We start from the raw sequence: 22,240 nt of genomic DNA on the forward strand, positions 1-22,240 counted from the left end.
TTAATTGACTCATTATCATTTCACCATGTTAAAATAAAAAACTAAAATGTAAACGATATGTTAAAAGTTGGTTTAGTTTAATAAATATATATGAGATTAGGTAATATATAATTTCTTTATATTAAACCACTGATCATCACATGTTTGAATGTAAGCTGTTCATTGTGAACCATAGGCCACCTGCAGTAGTGGAGGAAGTACTGCACGAACAACCAATAAGACTTAATTGTTTGTTTGTGATTTTGTTTGATCAAACAATGGATAGTGTATATTTGCTTATATGAAGAATTGTTGAAAACAAGTCTGCTGGATTGATTATTTTTTCTGTCTTCTACCAGAGCAGCTAATAATGTTAGAATAGCTTTAAGTATTCTTCAAGTGACAGAGTATTTTTATAAAATGTTATTGGCTTCCACTTCCACTTAGATTAGAGATTATCTAAGAAGTTAGTGTTGCTTTTTTCTGCCTATTCCTTAATTGAGTATTAATCAATCCCCGCTACATGTGGGACCATATGTAAATGCTAGGGACGTAGATCAATACTGTGCTCTTTGGCTTTTGGCTTAACTCTCTTTTTACCAACACAGTTTGATGCAGGATCTCATCCTGAGAATATAGAGAACATTTAGAATGAGGAGAAGTTATTTTGTCATCTGTCGTGAATCCCCAATACAACCTTAAGTTATATTTAACAGCCAACTTGTCCATCATCTTTGATTCCGGCAGTAGAAGAGGGCGCTGGTGTTACACAGCCAGATTGAAGTGCAACCCGCTGTTCAGCTAAAGAAGCGAACGCAAAACATCACATTCAAACCGACAATAAAAAGATCTTTGCAGGGAAAAAGTTTATGAAACCCATGGGTGTCTCCCTGCAGGGCTCAACTATGGTGAGAACATGACAAATGTCAAAAGTGACATAACAAAAAAAAAATGAGAACTGGAGCCGCTGTCACCCCGGGAGATCCCGTCCTGCTGAAGGAAGGAGATAAACACTGTGTGCTTATGTTGTGTGCTTTGTATATATGTGTGTCTGAGAACTGTGAGTTTGACAAATCCTCCAGTGCTCTGCGAGAGCTACGTCTTTGTTACTCTGACAATGGTGCTATGACACAAATGAAAAAGATTCCCTTTTCCTCCGCTGTCAAACACTTTTATCTTCCTCGCTGCCTGACAGTGCTTCTTCCTACGTTTCCCCTCACTCGCCACCGTTCTCCATTTGGGTAGCTCAGCATTTCTTCATCGGTCTTCTCTTGTCTTCATTAGTTCCCTCCTCCTGTTTTCAATTTATCATCGACTCTCAGCGAGTCCGAAAAGTTGTGGCTACAAATGTGTGAAGAGGAGGATGGAAGACAACGTTTGAGGAATATCAGAGCGAGGAAATGTTAATTGGAGGAAAAAGGAAGCGGAATAATAAAAAGGAAAAAAAGGGGGAAATGTCAGGGGGACCCTGGTCAGTGCTGCGGCGAAGCCTACAGCCTGATAAGTGATCCCAGCGGTGGGTAGAAGGTCAGGCTCACATTGACAGTCAGACCGCTGCTTAACCCCGTGCACTGACCGCACCAACACACTGGCATCCCGGTGCACACACACACACACACACACATACATATAAACACACACACACAGCTGAAGCCGACAGACTGAGAGCAGCATGTTTGTCAAAGCATCAACATCTGCTCAGCGTCACCACGCCTCAAGCAGCTCCATGTGAGATTTGACTGAAAGCTGAAGATCTCGGAAACCCACTCAAACACAGAAGCCTCAGACACACTCAGAATATGAGGTTAAAGGTCAACTAATGTTAAAACCCAACTCCTGACTCACTCACAATTTAAATATTGAATTTCTCTCCTACAAGATGCATTAAATCCCTGATTTATGACCAGTTTTTTGAAGTTATTACATTATAAAGTTCTCCCCTGCCTGAAATATTCGATATTTATATATATAACGAACAAGAGAATATGAAAGCGGAGTCCATTGTGACATGATAATGACTTTCTTTCTTGGAGGTGGATACTTTCAGGATTCAATCACAGCAAAGTGGGTGTGGTTATGGTAAACAAGATTTTAGCTCGAGAAAAATTAGCTGTGTTCAGTGGGCGGGGCTTAAGCAGATTTTCTAATGTAAATATTTCAATGTAAGGATAGTTTTGTACAAACAGACACATAAAGATGAATACAATAGAGTCCAAAATCAATTTAAGAGACACTTAAATCCAAACATTAGTTGCCCTTTATACGCAATATCGGCTTAATTAGCAAAACAAATACCATGTTTGCTTTGTTTGAGAAGCAAATTTGAGTTCGAGAAATACGTGAGGGAGTTAAATGTTTTTTTTTTTTAAATAAAAGTAACATGACCCTGAAACTACAAAATAGATATTGTGAAGTTGAATACTACAAAAAAGGGTGTGTGTAAAACAGCATCACGACGACTTCACATTTGATACCTCCGGAAAAAAAAGGGTGTGGTTTGTTATTTTGGGGCTCTGGTGCCACAGCATGTGTTTAAACTGTGAAACGAAAATATCTACTAATTTCTGAGTTAGATACAGATTTCTCAAAGTGAGCTGGTGGTTAGACGTGTCGGTTTCTTTCAAAACTTTCTGGTTTTGAAAGTCTCTTACAGTTATGACCCCATTCCCATCTCTATCAGAGAATACGTATAGTGATTGATCTGATCTCAACTGATGTATTCTTTTATCATTACATTGTTCCAGCGCTAGAATGTGCTTGATGATTTTATGCACTTTTTTGTGGGGTTCAGAGTGTCTTAGAACATTGTAAATGTTTTGCAGGACACTATACTCTTAAATAACAGCTGACCGTACGAGATGCTTTACTCTCACTTTGCTGTGTTTTGTTTTTTTTCGGAACACAACCCAACAGTGCCTTACGAAACAGTGTTATCACAGGCAAGTAAAACAATGTTATTTAAATGTTTATTGTACTTATACAGGTTTCATAAAGTTTGTAACAAAATAAATATAGTGCTGCTACTTAATGGATTTTCTCTTATTACTGGGCTTTCTAGAACGTAACCTATAAACAAGGGAATACAGACACACACACACATAAACAGTATTGTTTTAATACATATAAATTAATAAATTCTGTAAAAAAAACTTTTTAAAAGATAAAAGTGTAATCTTAATGTTTTTTTCAATACAAAACAACCCTTATGAAACTGATGAGATGCTATGATTTGTTTTACTGTGACCTACATTAGATTCATTTTCTACAAACCTCAGAGATCCTTTATTTCCACCGATGATAACCTGCAGAGCATACACACTTACACACTTACACGCAAACAAAAGTATGTTGTTTTCTAAATGTTTACTCCGGGAACTCCAGTTCAAAAACATACAGAGGTTCATTGGGAACTTGGGGAAATTGTTCGTAGGTGTGTGTCTGAATGGTTGTCTGTCTTTGTGTGCCTTGCGACAGACTGGCATCCTTTCCAGGGTGTCCCCTGCCTCACATCGAAGACGCTGTGAAGGCCCCATAAGGAAAAAAGCGGCAGAAAATGAAAATGAAAGGAATTTGCCGAACAGGATGTCTGAAGGGAAAACTTTGATATCAAGCAAATTGTTTAACCAATGTAGTCTGCAAAGGCCAAGTACAGTCTCTTTTCTTTTGCTCTCTAAATGTCGATCAAACCCTAGGGTGAGAGAAAACCTCTGAGTGGAGAAATCAAATGGCATCTGTAGGGGAGGCGGGAGACACGGAACTGTCAATCTCTCCTGACTAGATGTGAAAAGAAGGCGTATCCATGAACGTCATTTACCGCTGTACACATGTTTGCATTGATCACGCAACATGCAGACATGCCTTTTAAGTGAGACACACAGCAACATCGTTTGTTGTGCTGTTTACACCACAGAAGAAGAAAAAACTGCTATGTTATTTCTACTTTTGTATACGTAACGCAAGTAATGATTACATTCAGAAATGATTAACATGACGGTTAAGATGAAGTTTGGTCTGAAACTAATGAAGATTAACAGATCTTTCTGATGATCCGTTCAAACATTTCCCCGCATTTCTACCTGTGATGAGGTGTGTGCGTCCGCTTGTGTGCATGGTGCAGAGCTAATTGATTGTCCTCGTCAGCCCTGCTGCTCAGGCTGCGGAAGCTGTCAGCAGGAGCCGACTGCTTCTCTAACAAGCTTGACAAACACACACTCTTTACACGCACACACACATCATCAGCCGGTCCAAAGGTAGAAGACAAATACAAGCCCAATTAAACGCACACAATCAAACACACGCCGATACAAAAGAAAGAAATCACGCCACAAGCAAACCGCCATGTTGTCATGAGACCAGGTTAAGGTATATATTCTTATACGACACACCGAGCGTGTGCAGCATCGTTATAGTGATGAAAAAGTGAAAGAAAGTGCTAGCATAAAGGAAGAGCCCAGACGCCACACAGCACGAGAGGTAAATAAACTCCATCACGCTGCAGAAAGCCACAAAGAAAGAGGCTCTTCTCATCTTTCCTCCTCTACCTCCCTGAAGTCTGCCCCCCCAACGCCTTCCTCTCCTCACAATCTGTCCACACGACCATGTTGCACCTTCGACTCCTTCCCCTTCTCACTTTCACTTCAATTATCCACATCTCTGTCTGAACCTGCTCAATTCATTAGCCTTTCCTTTTTCATCACTTTCCCTGTCTGTTTGCTAGTCTTGCTCTTGTCCTCATTTAGCTCTGAATTAGTCTTCCTCATCATGCTCGTTCAGCCGGAACCATCTCTCCATGTTTCCACGAAACATTCCTTCATTACTGCAGCTATTAGAGATGGGAGACTCACCAAAACCTGATCAGGAGATATGACATGATTGTTCTACAGAGGCGGTTCTCAAACCTTTTCATCGTGTTATAATATGATCAAGTACTAATTTATTCAGAAATCTTGGTATGAACAATGTACAGGTACATTCTTAAAAAATGTGCATATCATTAAAAAGTGAGAATGTGAAACCCATACATAATATAGATTCATTTCATCATTTATTTCTTGAATTTTCTTTAATTTTGGCTTATAGATAATGAAAACCCAAAATTCAGTGTCTCAATAAATTTGAATATTACATAAGACCAATGAAAAAAAAGGATATTTTGAACAGAAATGTCAGACGTCTGAAAAGTATGTTCATTTCCATGCACTCAATACTTGGTTGGGCCTCCTTTGCATGAACAACTGCATCTATGCGGCGTGGCATGGAAGCGATCAGTGTGTTGCACTGCTCTGGTGTAAATGAAGCCCGGGTTGCTCTGATAGCAGCCTCCAGGTCATTGTTGGGTCTAATCTCACCTCTTCCTCTTAAGAATCAGGTTCAGATCAGGTGAGTTTGCTGGTCAATCAAGCACAATAACACCTGGTCATCGAACCAGCTTTTGGTATTTTTGTCAGTGTGGGTGTGGAAAATGAAATCGGCATCTCTATAAAGCTTCAGCAGAAGGAAGCATGAAGTGCTCTAAAATTTCCTGGTAGATGGTTGTGTTGAATGTGCTTTTCAGAAAAAACAGTGGACCAACACCAGAAGATGACATGGCTCCCCAAAACATCACCAAGGTCCCAGGGTCTGGATGAAGAGTGGAGAGGCACAGAATCCATGTTGCTTGAAGTCCAGTGTGAAGTTTACACAATAGTGATGATTTGGGGAGCCATGTCATCTGCTGGTGTTGGTTGGTTTTCTGAAGTGCACCAGTCAACACAGCAATCTATTCTATTTTTTTTAGATGTACCTGTGTATTGATTAAAGTATTTTATTTTGACAAGCCAGTAACAGCATTCCATTTGAAAAACTATCTTTTGGGGTTTCTGGAAACTATAAATAAAAAAAAAACAAAAAAACAAGTAGCATAGGCATGTCCAAAGTCCAACCGGGGGGTATAACTTGGCCCCTGACCTTTACTTTACTGTATGCATTAAACAGATCATGCTTAATACACAACAATATTTTATTTGAATTAATAAACGTTTCCTTAAGCATTGTATTACAAGCTGAATGAAGCTGATTATGCTAATTCCTGCTAAGGACTAGAAATAAACAATAAAATGTTTAACGTACCACTAAAGTGACAATGCAAGGATATGATAGAAGTTAAATTACAACGTTGAAAAAAATTATGACATTCTTTTTGATTTGGTATCATAAGTAAAGTGTGGGTTGTTTTTTTTGCTTTAATGAAGAAATCAGTGAAAGCAGAATCAGTATTTTCAGAATCCACTAGATGGCGGTTTCGACACTATTTTTCTTTGTTTTGAACAACTGTTCTAAACACCTCTAAACATGACACTGCTTCATGAAGCTTCATCAACCCATTGCTACTTATAACATGACCAGGTGACTCATTACATTATTATTAAGTCATAACAGACTTTGCTCTCGTAACCTCTTGTTCGCTGATATTTCAGACGGGGGAGATCTTTATAAAGTAATAACTTAAAAACATCATCATGATGAGGAACTTACTCCTTCTTGGAGAGGAAGACTTTAACATTCGAAACATGTTAGAGAGTCAGGAAAGCAGATTTTTCCCATTAGAGAACAAAACAAACATAAGCGTGGAAAAAAAAATAGGGTGTGAGAATGGGTCAAATTCTGTGACTGTCACACTGAAACCATGGACCATTCATGTCAGCACCTTGGCCCCCCGAAATTTCACAAATCATGTCTCCAGGGGGGCTTGTGTTTTCCTCCAGGGAGACAGAACTTCCCTTAGTCTCCCTATAGTTAGCCCCCTGCAGCTATCCATCTATCCATTCATCAACTAATCCGTCTATCCATCAATCCGTCCATCCATTTGTGCATCTATTATGTTAACAGTAATCACAACTATTGTGTGTATAACATGGTTTGATAGTTCAAAGCAAATGTTGCTTTCAATGGTGACATTATTGGAATAAAAGCAAGCATTTGTTTTTGTACCTCTGCCGGCAATTGTTTGTCACAGTGCCTGCTACCGTGTTTTCCACTGACCTGTCCTCACTGCTGACTCAGCGGGTTGTCGACACTGCATTATTCAGAGCTAAGCTAAGGTGTTAACCTGCAGCACATCACAGCTCAGGATGAGAGCAAGCTAAGTGGAAGGGCCGGTCAGGGAGAATGACACGTTGGTTAACGCTGCAGATAAACATGCACGTCACATCAAGACTCAGCTAAAATACAGTAGCTTTTTTTTGTCCTTGGTGGTGAGGCGTAAACACCTGATAGCTACTTGAACAATTCAGAGGACGGAAAGAACTGTTAGGGCTCGCTCTTGAAGACGAGGACCTGCTTAAATGCTGCATTAATATTTTAGCTGAGATGCAATGTTTCCACTTGACGCTGAAAAAAAGGAACTTTCAAATGTGTATCTGCAACAAAACATCTTTAGAGGTTCACTTAGTTGTAGGGAAGGTTAAGAGTGAAAGTTAAGAGCTTGTTCTTCTTAGCGTGTTTATGCTAAATGGTGGCGACAGTCCGCTATGAATCCACTGCAGTGTTTGTTGATCAGCCTGGAAAGTCTTTGGAGTTGAGGTTATAAAAGTTGTTTGCTGTGTGTATATTCTGGGATGGAATGTTTCACATCAGGGGCCACTACATCCACAATCTCTTTCGTTGGAGATTAAATATTTGGAAATATACATAAAGGGTTATATACTTTCATAGATTGTAGAAAAGGGAGACAAAACTAGCTGAAGCGTCACCTTAGTAATAACATATAGATAAAACTATACTAGAATACACGAAACACATACAAGCAAATAACTCGAAAAATAATCATGACATACATTGATCAAACATGATCCCATACAAAACCACAAGACAAAAACATTTTTCAAATATTAAGATTAATTTTGTTCAGTGAAATAGAAAAATGTGAATAAGAGGCAAAAATAATACGAATTTCCTCAAATCCTTTTCAATCCTGGAAATGTCTTGTTTGATCAACTTAAACTTGTTTGATAAAAGTTTAATAATGTTTGAATGAATTTGAAAATGATATGATTGTACCAGAGCAATACATAAACAACTAAAATAATCTGTATGACATTCAGTCTTGTATTTAAAAATGCCAAATAATACACATTTAAAAAAAAATTCAAGATTCAATGAATCCAAATAAAGTGTAAAATTATGAAATTCATTGATTACAATCCAAATTGCTTTTTTTCAATGTTATCTAGGTTTTAATTTCCTACTTGGAGAGGTTGCATTTTTATTAAATATATTGTGTTGTGTTGGCCATTGACTTTGATTTGTCTGGTAAATGGTTGAATACTTGTGTTTAGCTTGTGTTCACTCACAATCCTTGATAAACCAGTGGACGTTTGATGTTTATTTTCTAGTGATGGAATCAAGGGAACATGGCAATATTCATCCCTGCCGATCAAACGTAAGGTTGAAGCAAGACTTGAGTTTTAAATACAGCCAATGTTTCAATCCTTTGACAACACTAAAGAAAAGTCCCTTATCACTGCAAGGGAAAAATTATGAAAAAAATAAAATTAAAATCAGGCCCAAAACTAACAAATATTTGGTGCATTTTAGATTAATACATCCTTATTGAGGTCTTTGTATGAGTCACAACAGTCACTCTTTGAACAGTAAGTAAAGATAAAGTCTATTTAAATATGCATTAAGATATAAAATGAAGTTGACATGGCGCTTGCATGCTTGACCATATGACCAGTGAGTAAATGCATCACCATCCAGAGGGACGTCCCACCTCATAATGTCTTATATGGAGTCTTCAAACTCTATAATTCATGGAACCTCAGCTGCCATGTATGTTCGGCGGCATGTTGGTGAGGTCGCACTAATGCACCGGCCCGCCCACTCTGCATTCCTTCAAACATGTCTTCTCTTTCTCAGCCATTAGCTTGTTACTGGAAATGACCCATTTGTCAACTTGCTCTACATCTCATGTTCAATTTAGAAACATGTAACTGAGGCACTACCTACACAAAAGCCTCGTTCAACCCTAAAGTTTCACACTTTTACTTTTTGGAAAATGTCCTTTGACATCATCATGGCGTGAAGAAAGGATTTTTTTTTGCTCAACGTCAGATTCTGTGAGGGATGGTTAGTCGATTGGATGATGTGAGTAACAACACAGACTGAGCCAGAGGAGTTCAAAAAATTTCTAAAGGGGCCAATGGTGTTTCTGCAGCTGTTGTTAGGGACCGTCAAGACAACAATGAATAAATATATAGCGGGTAAAAAATAATAATATACATAATTATAACAATAATCAAATGTTAAGTATGAAGATATACCAAGTTGCCTCATGCAATGACGTTTAAAAACAAGCTAAAGTTCTCAAAAGTACAAATTTCATGAACAAAATTATTTTTTTATACATACATTTACATATTTTAAAATGTATTTACTTATTAACTTACTACTTTTCTTTTATCATTTATTTTTAAAACATTAGACAAAAAAAAGTGTAGTAAAAGTAAAAACAAATAATAATAAAACTATTTATTAGCTCAATATTGTCACTCCTGTCCTCTTCATATACAGTCAAAGGGCAAAGGTCAGGGTCAAAGGGTCACACAAATGTTGTACGTGATATCAGAGTTTTCCTGTTACATCAGTGATGTGGAGCGTCATTAGGACGAGAGAGGAGGACAAAGATCTCACAGAGTCCGTCCTGGTGAGAACGTGAAACAGCCAGAGGTGAAGAAGACGTGAAGGATGGAGGGAACAGGAGACGACAAGTGAGAAAAAGGAGCGAGACGACGCTGACCAAAGCTGACACCCGTCGGCATGCAGGGTTTACCCTCGGGGTGTGTGTGTTTGTCTTAGTGTGTGTGTGCTTGTCTGCGCATTTTCACGTGTTGCTTTGTGTGTAGATGCTCCTGTCAGTGCTGGTTTTGTGTGTATGTCTGTGTGAATGTGTGTATTTCTGTGAATGCATGTCTGTGTATGTGTGTTTGTCTGTCAAATTGTGTGTCTGTGTGTGTACACCCGCACGTGTGCATGTCTGTCTCCTCTGCGTGTGTAAATGTGTGTGTTAGTGTATTTGCTTGTTTGTGTATTTATGAGTGTGTTTAAAGGCTGTGTTCTGTGTGTGTGTCTTTGTGTTTGTCTGTGAATGTGTTGTACGCGTTTATTTGCCTGTGCATTGTGTGTGTGTGTGCATGAACGTGTGTCTATATGTCTTATCTGTTTCTAACTGTATGCTCTGTGTGTCTGTTTGTTTGTGTGTGTGTTTGTCTGTGGATGAATGTGTGTGTGTGTGCCCGACTAGTGTGTGTGTCTGTCTCGTCTGTGTGTATGTGTTTCTGAGTGTATCCGTATGTGTGTATGTATACTATGCGTCTATGTGTCACAGTGTTTGCGGATGTGTGTGTGAGACATGTTTGTGTGTTTTTGTGTGTTTGTGTGCGTGCATGTCTGTCTCTTCTGTTTGTGATTGTGTGTTTCTTTGCGTGAGTCCCTATGTGTATAAGCATGTGTGCGTGCGTGTGTGTGTATGCGTGTGTGTGTGTGTGTGTGTGTACTGATCATGGAAGCCTCATGAGATCAGATATATATCCGCTCACGCTCACACAGGTATAGACACACTCGCGTGCACAGACGCACACCAGCAGCTCACTGTACGTCTGCTGAAGCAGGAAAGAACTTCACAGGTGAGAAAACAGCAGCCATGGTCATTATCAGACATCAAGTACACACACAGACGATCATGTAAACGCACATCAGCAGACACGGCGAGCAGATGTGTGTGTATAAACCAAGATTATAAACACAGAACTTCTTTTGTGTTCACGGTGCAGCGCTAATGGGCCGTGCTTTACACGCTGTTGCTAAACACAGATGAATCAACCGAACCTGCAGTCAGTCACAGCTCACTGCAGCACGTGAGCTGCTCTTGTGTGTGATATCTTGATCATTCAGTCACTGAAGAGGTGTTAGCAGGAGGTCGACGCTTTAATAGCAGGCGCTTATTGTCGCTTCACCTTCGCGGTTTGTAACCTTGGACGTGAAGCTCGCTCATGCATTCTGAGCATCCCAGACATTCTGCCATAGGTCAAGATACAATTAAAAGTAGGAGACTGTGAACAATACTGAATAATAAAAGGTGCATTTGAATAAAAAAATTGACAGTACATTTTCACCAAAACTGTTGATTCATGAAATCTTAACTCATTTAGAATCAAACCGTCAACATATAGAACATATCAACCACAGCAACCACTGGATTATAAAAATGACTTGTGTATTATAAATACTATTACTCGAAAAAATCTAAAAAAAAATGATGCAGATCCCTTGGAAAGGTCATCCACACAACAGTTTTTTTATTTTTATTTATATAGCGCTTTTCCAGACCAGGGTCACAAAGCGCTTAAACAATCAAACAATATATATATATATATATATATATATATATATATATATATATATATATGATAACACAACAGGAGTTCCAGAAAATCAAGGAAAAGCCTGAACGAATAAAAATGTCATAAGATGTTCAATACAATATAATAGGATAGATTAAAGGGTGATTTTTTTACTGCAGTATTGGGGTTGTGTAGACTGTTTTCTTATCTATTTATTTATTAATGTAGTTTTTATCACCGTTTTGTGCAGTCGAATAATAATCGTTGTAGCAACATTTGTATTTTTGATCTATTTTAATTCCTCACCAACTGTTTGACAATTTTTAATCTCGTTGTACTCTTGCAATAACAATGGACTGAGCTGAACTGAATTGAAGGCCAACTCCTTTGTTTGTGTGTGCAAACAATGTTAATGATACTGTTCCACTTATCTCATTTCTGTTGTTTTGATTATAAGTGTTTAAACAGTTGTTTTATTTAAAATATATATATATATATATATATATATATATATATATATTTATTTTTTTCTCTGAAGTATCATTAGACTGTGACACCTCAAGACGATCACTTCTAGTGAAAATGAGTGAAGCACAAACTCTATATGAGACTGTCTTGTCGCAGAAAAAACAACCAAGTGCTCTATGCTGTTATGCTGAAATCTTCCATGTGTACATGTATTTTTTTAATCTGAAGTTTTAATGTCAACATTAAAGCAGTGTCAATATTGATTGACGGTGACCATATTTGACCCACGACAATGATAATATTGCTTAACAAGACATTTCAGATATTGATATATTGCACGAAATTTAATTAATGATATATCACGATATATGTGACTGAAAAGTAACCATAAAAAGAAAAGTTGTATGTATTTATTCCAAATGTCTTTGTACGATGTACAAATTAATAAAAACTGTACAACTGGACACATTAAAGTGTGTAATCATTTTTCCTTCCAAACCACAAAAAAGTGCAACTTGTTTTATATTCCTTTTAGGGACTAAGTGTCCCCACAAACAGGACAGAAGATATTAACCCTTGTGTTATTTCAGGGTCAGTGTGATCCAAATGCCCTAAAACAAATGTGATTGTTTTATCCCTTGTGTCATCTCTTGGTCAAAGATAATGTTCTCCCTGGCTTCTATAAATATATATGCAATGGTGGAGGAAGTGATATCTTTTATTTGCCATTTTAAGGCAATATAATGACTATGGATGAAGTGAAATAATAATTTATAAAATGTATCTTTCCTAAAAAATTGTCCAAAAAAATTACGATTTTCTTTTTTTCATTAATCAGGTCAGTCGTAGAGTAAAGAAATACAATGTTTCAGATGTTTGTTCAATGTTTGTTTGATTTGAATCGCAATATATTCCTGTCTCTATGTATTGTAATCGCTCAATTATATTGTTATACCTTTTAACATAAAACTAACTTTCTATTAATCTTTATTGACGTTGTGAATATTGCTGACACGGCATATTTGAACAGGCAAAGATTTAACAGTGTTGGTTTATCGTCTTTGGCTCACTAAATCCTGAGCGCCACCTGGATCATTTTTAATGAGGTTTGTTTTCACGGATTCATTTTTGACTCCTGCAGAATCTAATGGTCTGTAAAGTAGAAAACAAAAGTATTCTTGTTGTTCATCCAACAACATGTTTTACATGCAAAACATTTTTAGACTGTTTGTGAAATTAGCTCTCGGCAAAAGCCTGCTCCGTCCCACTGCTTTGTTTTTCTTACCTCACATATCAGGATAAGGAATCCCAATTATGGATTTAAATGAGCCTCCTCTGGAAGGAAAACGAAGTCATGTGGTGCTAGAATAAAGTTGTGTTAATCACTCCAATAGAGTTAACTAATTTTGTTACACCTCCAGGTACTGCCAAGTGGATGTTTTTTTTTATTATTATTACCAAAGAAGGCATATAAACAGACGAGAAAGATGCAACGGGGACTCGAGTAGAATTCCCATCATCTCCAGAGAGCTCTTCTCTGCTGAGACGGAACACTGTGTTTATTTTGTGGTCCAGCGGGAATCTCTTCTGACTGGATATAATGGCTTCTGAAGAAGATGACTTCTGCAGTCACCTTGTTGTAGCTGCTGTCTTGTGGGGGGAAAAAAAAAAACTGAATTTTAAGGGTGAAGTTCACCGTAAATGCTTTGCCAACTTGGAAGAGGGAAATTTAAGTTGGATGAAAAACAGTTTTTCGAGCTTCCAATCGTTCTCCTCGGAGGCTCACGCGGGGCTCCCATGCTCACTGGTTGCTGGATGATTAGAGTGTGATTGACACCTGGATCAGAAATAGATCTCATAGGGATGAGGAACATCACACCCTGGCACTGGAGGAGGTTTGTCCAAGACTAATTAGTCAGAGTTTAGCCACGCAAACACACACGCAAACACACACAAGCATCCATGTTCAACACACCAGCTAAATCAAGGAAACTTATTTTTCGACATGTTGGCTGCTGCACCGTGAGCCGACACCAGCACACATTTGTCACAGCTATTTAACTGTTAAATCAGGAGTCGGGAAACTTAATTGCTGGTGTCAGACGGTGTGTGTATGTGTGTGTTCGTGTGTGTGTGTGTGTGTGTGTGTGTTCAGAAGTGTGAGAACACGTCAGTGTGAGTCAGTGATAGAATCAGCTGTGTCTCCGTCAGAGTCTGACTTTGCAGAACTAAAAACTTTTAAACGGCTTAACTTGGAGAAAAAAAAAGAACATTGAAGAATAATAAGCTTAAGAATTACGTGGCACAAGCCCTTCATGCAAAACCTTATCAAGTATTTATCCAGTCAATTTAAATTACTCTTCTATTACTTAAATGGTCTGTGTTAACTTTCTGTGTGTGTATTATTCATCTACATATGTAGGTTTGTATTATTCATCATCAATCGACCTTAAAAATGAACTCTGAAGATATTTTTGTGCAATTTAAAAAAAATTAAATTGTTACTTAAATTAGTCTCTCTGTCTCTCCTTTTCTTTCCCACTTGGTGTTGTATTTTTCTTTATCCATGTGAAAACAGCACATCTATACAAAGTAATACTCACTTAACAATATACTCTTTTACATTTCTTCTTCATAATCATTTATACTTAAGTACTTATATCTATATATACTGTATTTAAAATACATTTAAAAATACTGTTCCATTACAAAATCTATTTGCAAAGTTATTGTCTCAGATGTAGCCTGGATATAATATTTTTTATTTAATCCTATTGTGAAGAAAACTTTTTTTTTTTTAAATCATAAATATTAGTTGTCATTTGGTTTGGTTTTCCACACATTTATCAATTCATTATAAATCTACACAATGTATATTGGTTTGTAATGATCATGTTTTAGTACAGTATTAATACACAAACACACAAAGATACCAAATCTAACTTTATTTAAGTTTAACTGAACTTTATGATGCAGCAATTGAATGAAAAAAAATAAAGCATAAATATAGTAGAGATAAGATACAAACTATGAAAATGGACTTTCCACTTCTTCGCTTCAATTTTTTTTTTTTTTTTATTACTTTAAGATAAAGATTTATAATGCCTCCTCTTAAGAAAATGGAGGAATAATAGTTAAATAAACATTTAAGATCAGCTTTAGAATTGTTAAAGAAAATCATTCCATGTTGAGATTTATAGCGGTGATAAACAATTACAATAAAACAGTTTTAAGATCATCTGGAGCGGATTTCATTCCATCGTCCCCCCCAAAAAAAATGACCATCGGTAAAATTTCCTTGGCCAGAGTGTAATGAAAATCTCTTCTCTCATCATCGAATCATTTGCATTCATTTGCAAACGTGTCACTGGTGTCGGAAGGTGATTTATGGAGAGGTCAATGAGGAGCAGGATCAAAAAGAGCTGCGGCGTGATGCCTCAGCAAATTTGCCTTTTAAAGCCTCGTCACTTGTTAAAATATGGCTCCTCGTTCACGCACGACACCTGCTTTGGTTGCTAAACGCCGAAGACGGACTCTGCCCCACAAGACAAGACGCGTGTCCTGGGCTGACCTGACGTCACTGCTGGATCTAATAAGCCACGTGGTTGGTCAAGCTGTAAGTGTTGTGCACTGCAGTGGCTGTGGCCGTCTTCGCAGCAACACAGCAGGGTGCGGCAGGGAAACTTTCTCAAGACAACACGACAGATAGTCAAAGTCTCTCACACTCACACACCTACCAGTATTGACTGTTGTTAGCCAACAAACTTCCCAAGTGAAAGTTGCAGTCGCCTAAGCACAATCAGAAGTGATAGAAGCTACACACACACACACACACACACACACACACACACAGTGATAGAGAGAGAGAGGGTGCAGCAGACGGTGCTCTCACTGAAAAGGTGGAGGAAAAGGCAAAAGCTTCATCATCATCTTGTGGGGATGCTGGCTGTACTGCCTCGATTATGCATTCATCTCTCATGCTCGTGTGAAAAAAAAAAAAAAAAAAAAAAAAAAGCCCACACAATAAAAAGTGCCTCGTCAGCTGACTCCAGCTAAACCTGACCTTCCCTCTCGCTCGCTGTGCGTTTGTAATTGCCGTCGAAACACGCTTTCAGGGACTCATCGCAAAAATAATGACCACTACTTTCTCCTCTGCACAAATCAAGGTTAGACTTTCTGTGTTCCCGCCTGATGAGTCATCGCTTATGGCATTCCGTAGGAGGGCTGGGATGCTAAATAATATAATAATGAATTAAACAGTTAATCGACATCAGATGCTCTGAATAATGCAGGAAATCATAAAACGTGTTTTCAGAAATGTTTTTTGACCTCCCTCCAGGTAAATATATATCAGTGAATGTCTCTCTTTGAGTGTGGATGTGTATTGAATTCCTCCTCTCTATTAAATCAAAATACAGACATAAATATTTTACGTTTAAAGGGCAACCAATGAAAAAACCCAACTCTCCTGACTCACATGTTTCAAACTGTCTTCCTCTCCAAGATGCAGTAAGTCTCTCATTGTGACAGTGTTTTGAAGGTATTTCCAAATTACAAGTCATTATGAAGTTCCCCCACTTTTGAAATCTGGCGAACAAGAGGTTACCAGAGCGGAGTCCAGTATGACATCATAATGGCTTCACTCCTTCAGCCAGCTGTAACCACACCCCGCTTTGTTTATACCATGAGTCCCTTGGAAGTAGAGACTTCCTGGATTGATGACACGCAGTGACGAACATCGCTTTTTGGCCAAGTGTTTTCAGTTTCATGATTTTTGTTTTATATTTATTCTATTATCATGCTTGTTTAATCAATTTTATTATAGTTTGTTATCATTATTATTTGAATCTTAATATAATGTATATGCATTATGTTTGATCTTTTTTTCTGAACTGCCGACTTACATTTCCCCAATGTGCGAAGAATAAAATGTGTGTCTATGAATCAATGTTTGGTGTGAGGAAATCAGACCTTTCATTAGGGACTATTGTCTCGCCACAGATTTGTATCGCAAGGAGGAGAACATCACCGTGACACCACTGGGCGGAGTCATCCACAGCCCCCGCTACCCCAACTCTTACCCCCGAAACCTGCTGCTCTCCTGGAAGCTGGTGTCTCCGACGGGAATTCGCATCCACCTGGAGTTTGATGGACACTTTGGCTTGGAGGAAGCAGAGAACAACGTCTGCAGGTGAGATCTACGACGACAAGAAGTGACATAGGAAGGATGTAGATGAGTATTAGGCAGTTGATTTGATTATATCCTGTGGGTTTTTGATATTTTAAATCAGGGGTGTCAAACTTAATCACACAAGGGGCCAAAATCTGTCACAATCAAGGTCGGGGGAACACAATAGTTTTTTCTCATTATATATTCATCATCTTTGTGGTTGCCAGTTAAGAGGGAAATTTACTGTCAGCACTGTAGTTGTGAGTTTGTGTCGTGTTTGTCCATTCAAAATAAATTGCTTCTTCTTTTAAGCTCCCTATATATCAGAAGGTAAATGTTCACAGACGTGCTAGTTTTTTAGGGATGGACCAAACTGATCTTTGTTGTTCCGATACCAATACTAAGGCTTATAAGGCCAATAACCATCCAATAGCCTTTCGGTAACCATTCGATGACCATCCGATACCCATCCGATCACTTATCCGATCACTCATCCGATCACTTATCCGAACACTCATCCGATAACCCATCCGATTAACCATCCGATACCCATCTGATCACTATCCGATCACTCATCTGAACACTTATCCGATAACCCATCCGATTAACCATCCGATACCCATCTGATCACTATCCGATCACTCATCCGAACACTCATCCGATTACCCATCAGATTAACCATCCGATACCCATCTGATCACTATCCGATCACTCATCCGAACACTTATCCGATTAACTCATCAGATTAACCATCAGATAACCCATCCGATAATTTTGCACTACTGTGAGATAACACTGCTAATGCTTTGAGTAAAAATGCATAAATTACCATTTAAATAAAGATCAACTTTGTTCATTCAATTTGTTAAGTGTTTAAATGTTAACCAGCATATATAGGACATAAAGAAAATACAGTTTAATTCTTAATTATAACCGGCAAAACCGGCCAATACAAAATGAACATTTTTGAGGAAGACCCATGATATATGTGTGTTCAAAAAACTTATTCTCATACAGGTAAAATTTAATTCTCCAAAAGTGTAAATTGTACTTTGTCCTGACATTCTTGAGATTCACTTATGGATCTAAATTTATGTAAATAGAACCCCGTGAAATACTTTTAGGACTATCCATTTAAATAATTTTTTCGTTATTCCTTATGCTTTCATATGTTCTGTTCAATCACAGAACTTTGTGTCTGAATTAATACTTTTTTTTTTCTCCTGCATTGGAATAGGTAGAAAAAAACTTGCTGCTGTCATAAAACATTAGTTTAATTTAACACAGTCACAAGCAGATTTATGTTTGCCAGATTGTGTACTGACTCAAATATACACTACTCCTTTCTTTCTTGCTCGCGCCTACTGTGTGCTTGTGACAGCCAGTCAGGGGTGCAAGTGCCAAGTGTCTCGAGTCCATTGAGATATTTTTTTACATAACAAACTTCAAATTCTAAAAAAAAAACAAAAAAAACAGTCACATTACTAGATAAAAGACAATTCAATTAGACAAATAATTCAAATTAAATAAATTACAATATGATTTGCCGCTGCTAATTACAATTTTGTGCCATGTCTACGTTGCTGACATAAGAAAACACAGATTAAAATGACAAGAACTAAAAACACCACATCTACCTTAGCTTTATATATGGCTTCAGGTGTGTTAATGAGTTCTAGAAGAGGACGAAGGACGAGACTGACTTTGATAAACACAAACAGAAATAAGTCATTAAGATATTGGCTCGTGACCATCAAGAGCGACAGGATGGGAAAATAAAAGGAGAGGTATTGGAGTCTAACTCACACTGAGATGGATAGTAGTTTACTTTTCTTGGCAAGAAGTTTCGTCCTTGAGGCTCAAGATGAAGAATAGACTTTTTAATCCCCACATGCACCTCGGCCGTCTTTGTAAGCACTTTGTTGGACCGACAAGCGGGACAGCGGGAGGGAGGGAAGAGGGGGAGGGTGTTTAAAAAGTAAGTAAAATGCCTAGTCTTACTTTTTATGCTTATTTGTATTAGCAATGCATCATTAAATGTGTGCCTTACAAATGGTGCTTCTGGAAACTCAGTAGGAGTATTTGTCATATTAATGATTTAGAATTTAGGAATAAATTACAAAAGGTACACACAGGAAAACCACTGCAATATGCTGCTTTTTGTGCAGTACCTTACACACACATACCATCACACCTCTCTAATAACTTAATTAAAAGCAACAATAGCTGGTAAAGTCTGAAATGAAATAAGAAACTTTCCATCTACAAAACGGCACCTTCGCCGCTCATTTACTCTGCCGCATTAATCTTTGGAAATACAGGTTTTGTGGGATGTGTAATGGGAAAATGTTAGAGTTAATCGGCTCCTGTAAGAGAGTCCGAGCGAAGAAAAGTGTTAGCTCCACTTCAGCAGGCTGCGACTCTTACGTTCAGAAGAATAGAAACGTGGTCGTGTCGAAAAGCAAAGTTCAACATATGGCATTACAAAAAAAAAAACGACGGCAATGTAGTAGCAATGCAATTCCTAGTAAGTTATTTTTTATTTTTTTACTTTTCAAACACATTTTAAATTCCAGATTAGCCAAGTAGAAAAAGTGAAAATGTTTACTTCGTGTCAATACATTTCCCCTTTGACTTATCCACCTCAAAAGCACTTAACCCTTGTCCTGTCTCTGGGTCAAGGTGACCCGAAGGCCCGAAAACAAATTGATTGTCCAGCGATGGAGGTTGTTCATCTTGATCCAGAGACAACACAAGGGATACCAAAAACACATTTGTTTCAGGGCCTTCGGGTCACCTTGACCCTGAGATAACACAAGGGTTGAAACGGAGCTCTATTTAAACTGTTAATATTTTAAAATATATGTCAAGTCTGAAACTAGCACATAAAGTACGACCATGCGAAACAGTACAAAAGTATGTATAAACTTATATTTTTTAATTTTGGTGCCAATTCCCAGCTACTATTGGAGTATCGCGGGACTCCCTGTAAAGAATGCCACTTAACTTATACAGAGATAATCAAGTGCATGTGAGGACTTTTCAATTTAATTTTATGGTAATTGTATACAAAACGTTTTGCTATTAGTAAGTTAGTAAATATGTATAAGTTTCTGATTCTGATAAATTCAGTCATGAAAAGTTCCATTGATATAATCGAACATAAGAGAGGACAAGGAAATGATTGGGGGAAAAAATGGGAAAAGCCCCGATTTTGCACAGTTTTATAGATTATTTGTCACTTAGACCACATTAATACATCAACATCAGGCCCCTGAGCAACAATTGCCTCAATCTAACGTACGTTTTCTATATGTTTCTGTAGGAAAATGCTCATTGTGTCATTGTGTGTTTTCAACAGTACTTCAGTAATACTTTCCCTCTCCACAGGTATGACTTTGTTGAAGTCGAGGACCAATCGGAGACAAGCACCATAATCTGGGGTCGCTGGTGCGGTCAAAAAGCTCCGCCCACCCTCAACTCCAAAACCAACACGCTCAGGGTCACCTTCAAGTCGGACGACTATTTTGTTGCGAAACCTGGCTTCAAGATATACTATTCTCAGCTGGTGAGTCACGACACGCAACAAAAGCCGTTCATTGTGACAAAAACTGAAGATTGTATTATTCTGAAATTTGTAGTCTGAGAGTATCACTCCAGGTGAGTGATTCCTTTACTTCCACTTTGAAATGAAATGGAGAAGGTTATAGAGGACACAAGAGGTGATGGATAGATAGGGAGGGGGTTGAAGGCAAAGACGGCAGATCCCGTAACGCTGGCGGTAACATGCCAGTACGTATTAGCTAACGTCCACTCAACAGTGCAGGAGAGAAGGCGCACGAGGCAAATGAGGGCAAGAGGATGTGAAAGTTTTTGCTTAAAGGCTGTCAAATGAACAGATAGAGAGATTAGTTTTGTCAATCTGCCAGGAAGAGGAATGAAACTGAGGGCCTTTGATTTTAAAATGTTCTTGCAGCCTATAATCAGAGGGGAAATAGAAAAAGAAACTGCAGCAGACAGTCAGAGAGACATTTAAAATGTTTCCTTGCATCCACTTTCATGCAGCTGAACGCTGCTCATCATCTCCAAAATAGAGGAAGATGGAATAATGAGCACAACAGATGGAAAAACATTTCATTTGCACTTGCTTTGCGTCACGAAAGCGCTTTTCTATTAGAGCTTCTGATAAGGATCTTAACTTTTTTTCTGTGTTTTATTATATTTGGATCTAAAGTGGTTGTTTGTATTCCAAGAGTGGAATTTTTTTTTAATGCATTTGCCAGAAGCATTAATGGCTGCTTTTGATATGCTGCGACCCCAAAAACTTTGACAAGGATAACAATGACGAAGACAAAAAGGTTGACTGTACAAGAACTACTCAGAAAACATGGTCAGAAAAGGATTAGTTGTTGAGCAGTTTCAACAAAACGGAACCTAAAGACGTTGTTGTCACAACATGAAAAGGAAGAGCATAAATACAATTTACAGTTGAGTTAAGGTAAGTGTACAAGAAATTTGTATTCAAGGCCGCCTTAACCGAGATCAAGACCTACCAATAACTTGGATTGGTTGAAGAGAATTGGCATCATATTGGAGTCGATTCTGACTACAAGTTTGTCCAGTCAAATAATGACTGTCCATTACGCTTTGAGACCACTATTGAAGCCCAGGAATAATTGAAATGGAGAGAACCGTAGGCCAAGGCAAAGAAAAGAAAGTCTTGAGACACACCAAACACTATGTAAACATTGAAAGATATTTCCATGATTTACTTGTGGTAAATGATAATAAATGGCGTTATGTAGGAACAAAGGTTTCTAACTGAAAGAAGTTTCTAGTTTCCTGTATTAGTGACTAGACATAGAGTACAGAGGTTGAACCCACAGGCAGTAGTGCTGCAGCCAGTTGCCCTCTCTACTGTCACGGCAACAGAAAAAGGAAACACTAGCATAGTAACTAAAGTGTTTTTTTGTTTTTATGAAACAAATTTCCGACAAGCAAGAAGTATAAAGAATTGTGTGATCAAAGTCAAAGGTTTATTCTGTAACCCCTGATGGCATTGACAAAGGGCAAGTATAAGTAAGAAAGAAATAGTTCCAAAAAATGTCCCTTGGTGTACGCTCATAGGAAAAAGAAAAATCTGAAACCCATCAATTAAAACAGAATACTTTTGCAAAAATGTGTCATGACTTTAATGTGATTTGTCCGACCTGTGCGTATCAAATATCACCAAATAGGTTTC

At 38.0% G+C, this 22,240-nt stretch overlaps 1 protein-coding gene across 1 annotated transcript in view; it reads left to right on the plus strand.

Moving 5' to 3' along the window:
* pdgfd (platelet derived growth factor d) overlaps positions 1-22,240 on the plus strand; it is a 58,533-nt gene that overhangs the window by 12,445 nt on the left and 23,848 nt on the right. Inside the window, exons 2-3 of the mRNA XM_087796452.1 lie at positions 16,830-17,019; positions 20,389-20,566. Of these exons, the coding sequence (XP_087652578.1) occupies positions 16,830-17,019; positions 20,389-20,566 (368 nt within the window). The remainder of the gene's footprint in view (positions 1-16,829; positions 17,020-20,388; positions 20,567-22,240) is intronic.

This window comes from Callionymus lyra, chromosome 7 (assembly GCF_982586985.1).
Source record: "Callionymus lyra chromosome 7, fCalLyr1.hap1.1, whole genome shotgun sequence".
In the NCBI taxonomy this organism is placed as follows: Eukaryota; Metazoa; Chordata; class Actinopteri; order Syngnathiformes; family Callionymidae; genus Callionymus; species Callionymus lyra.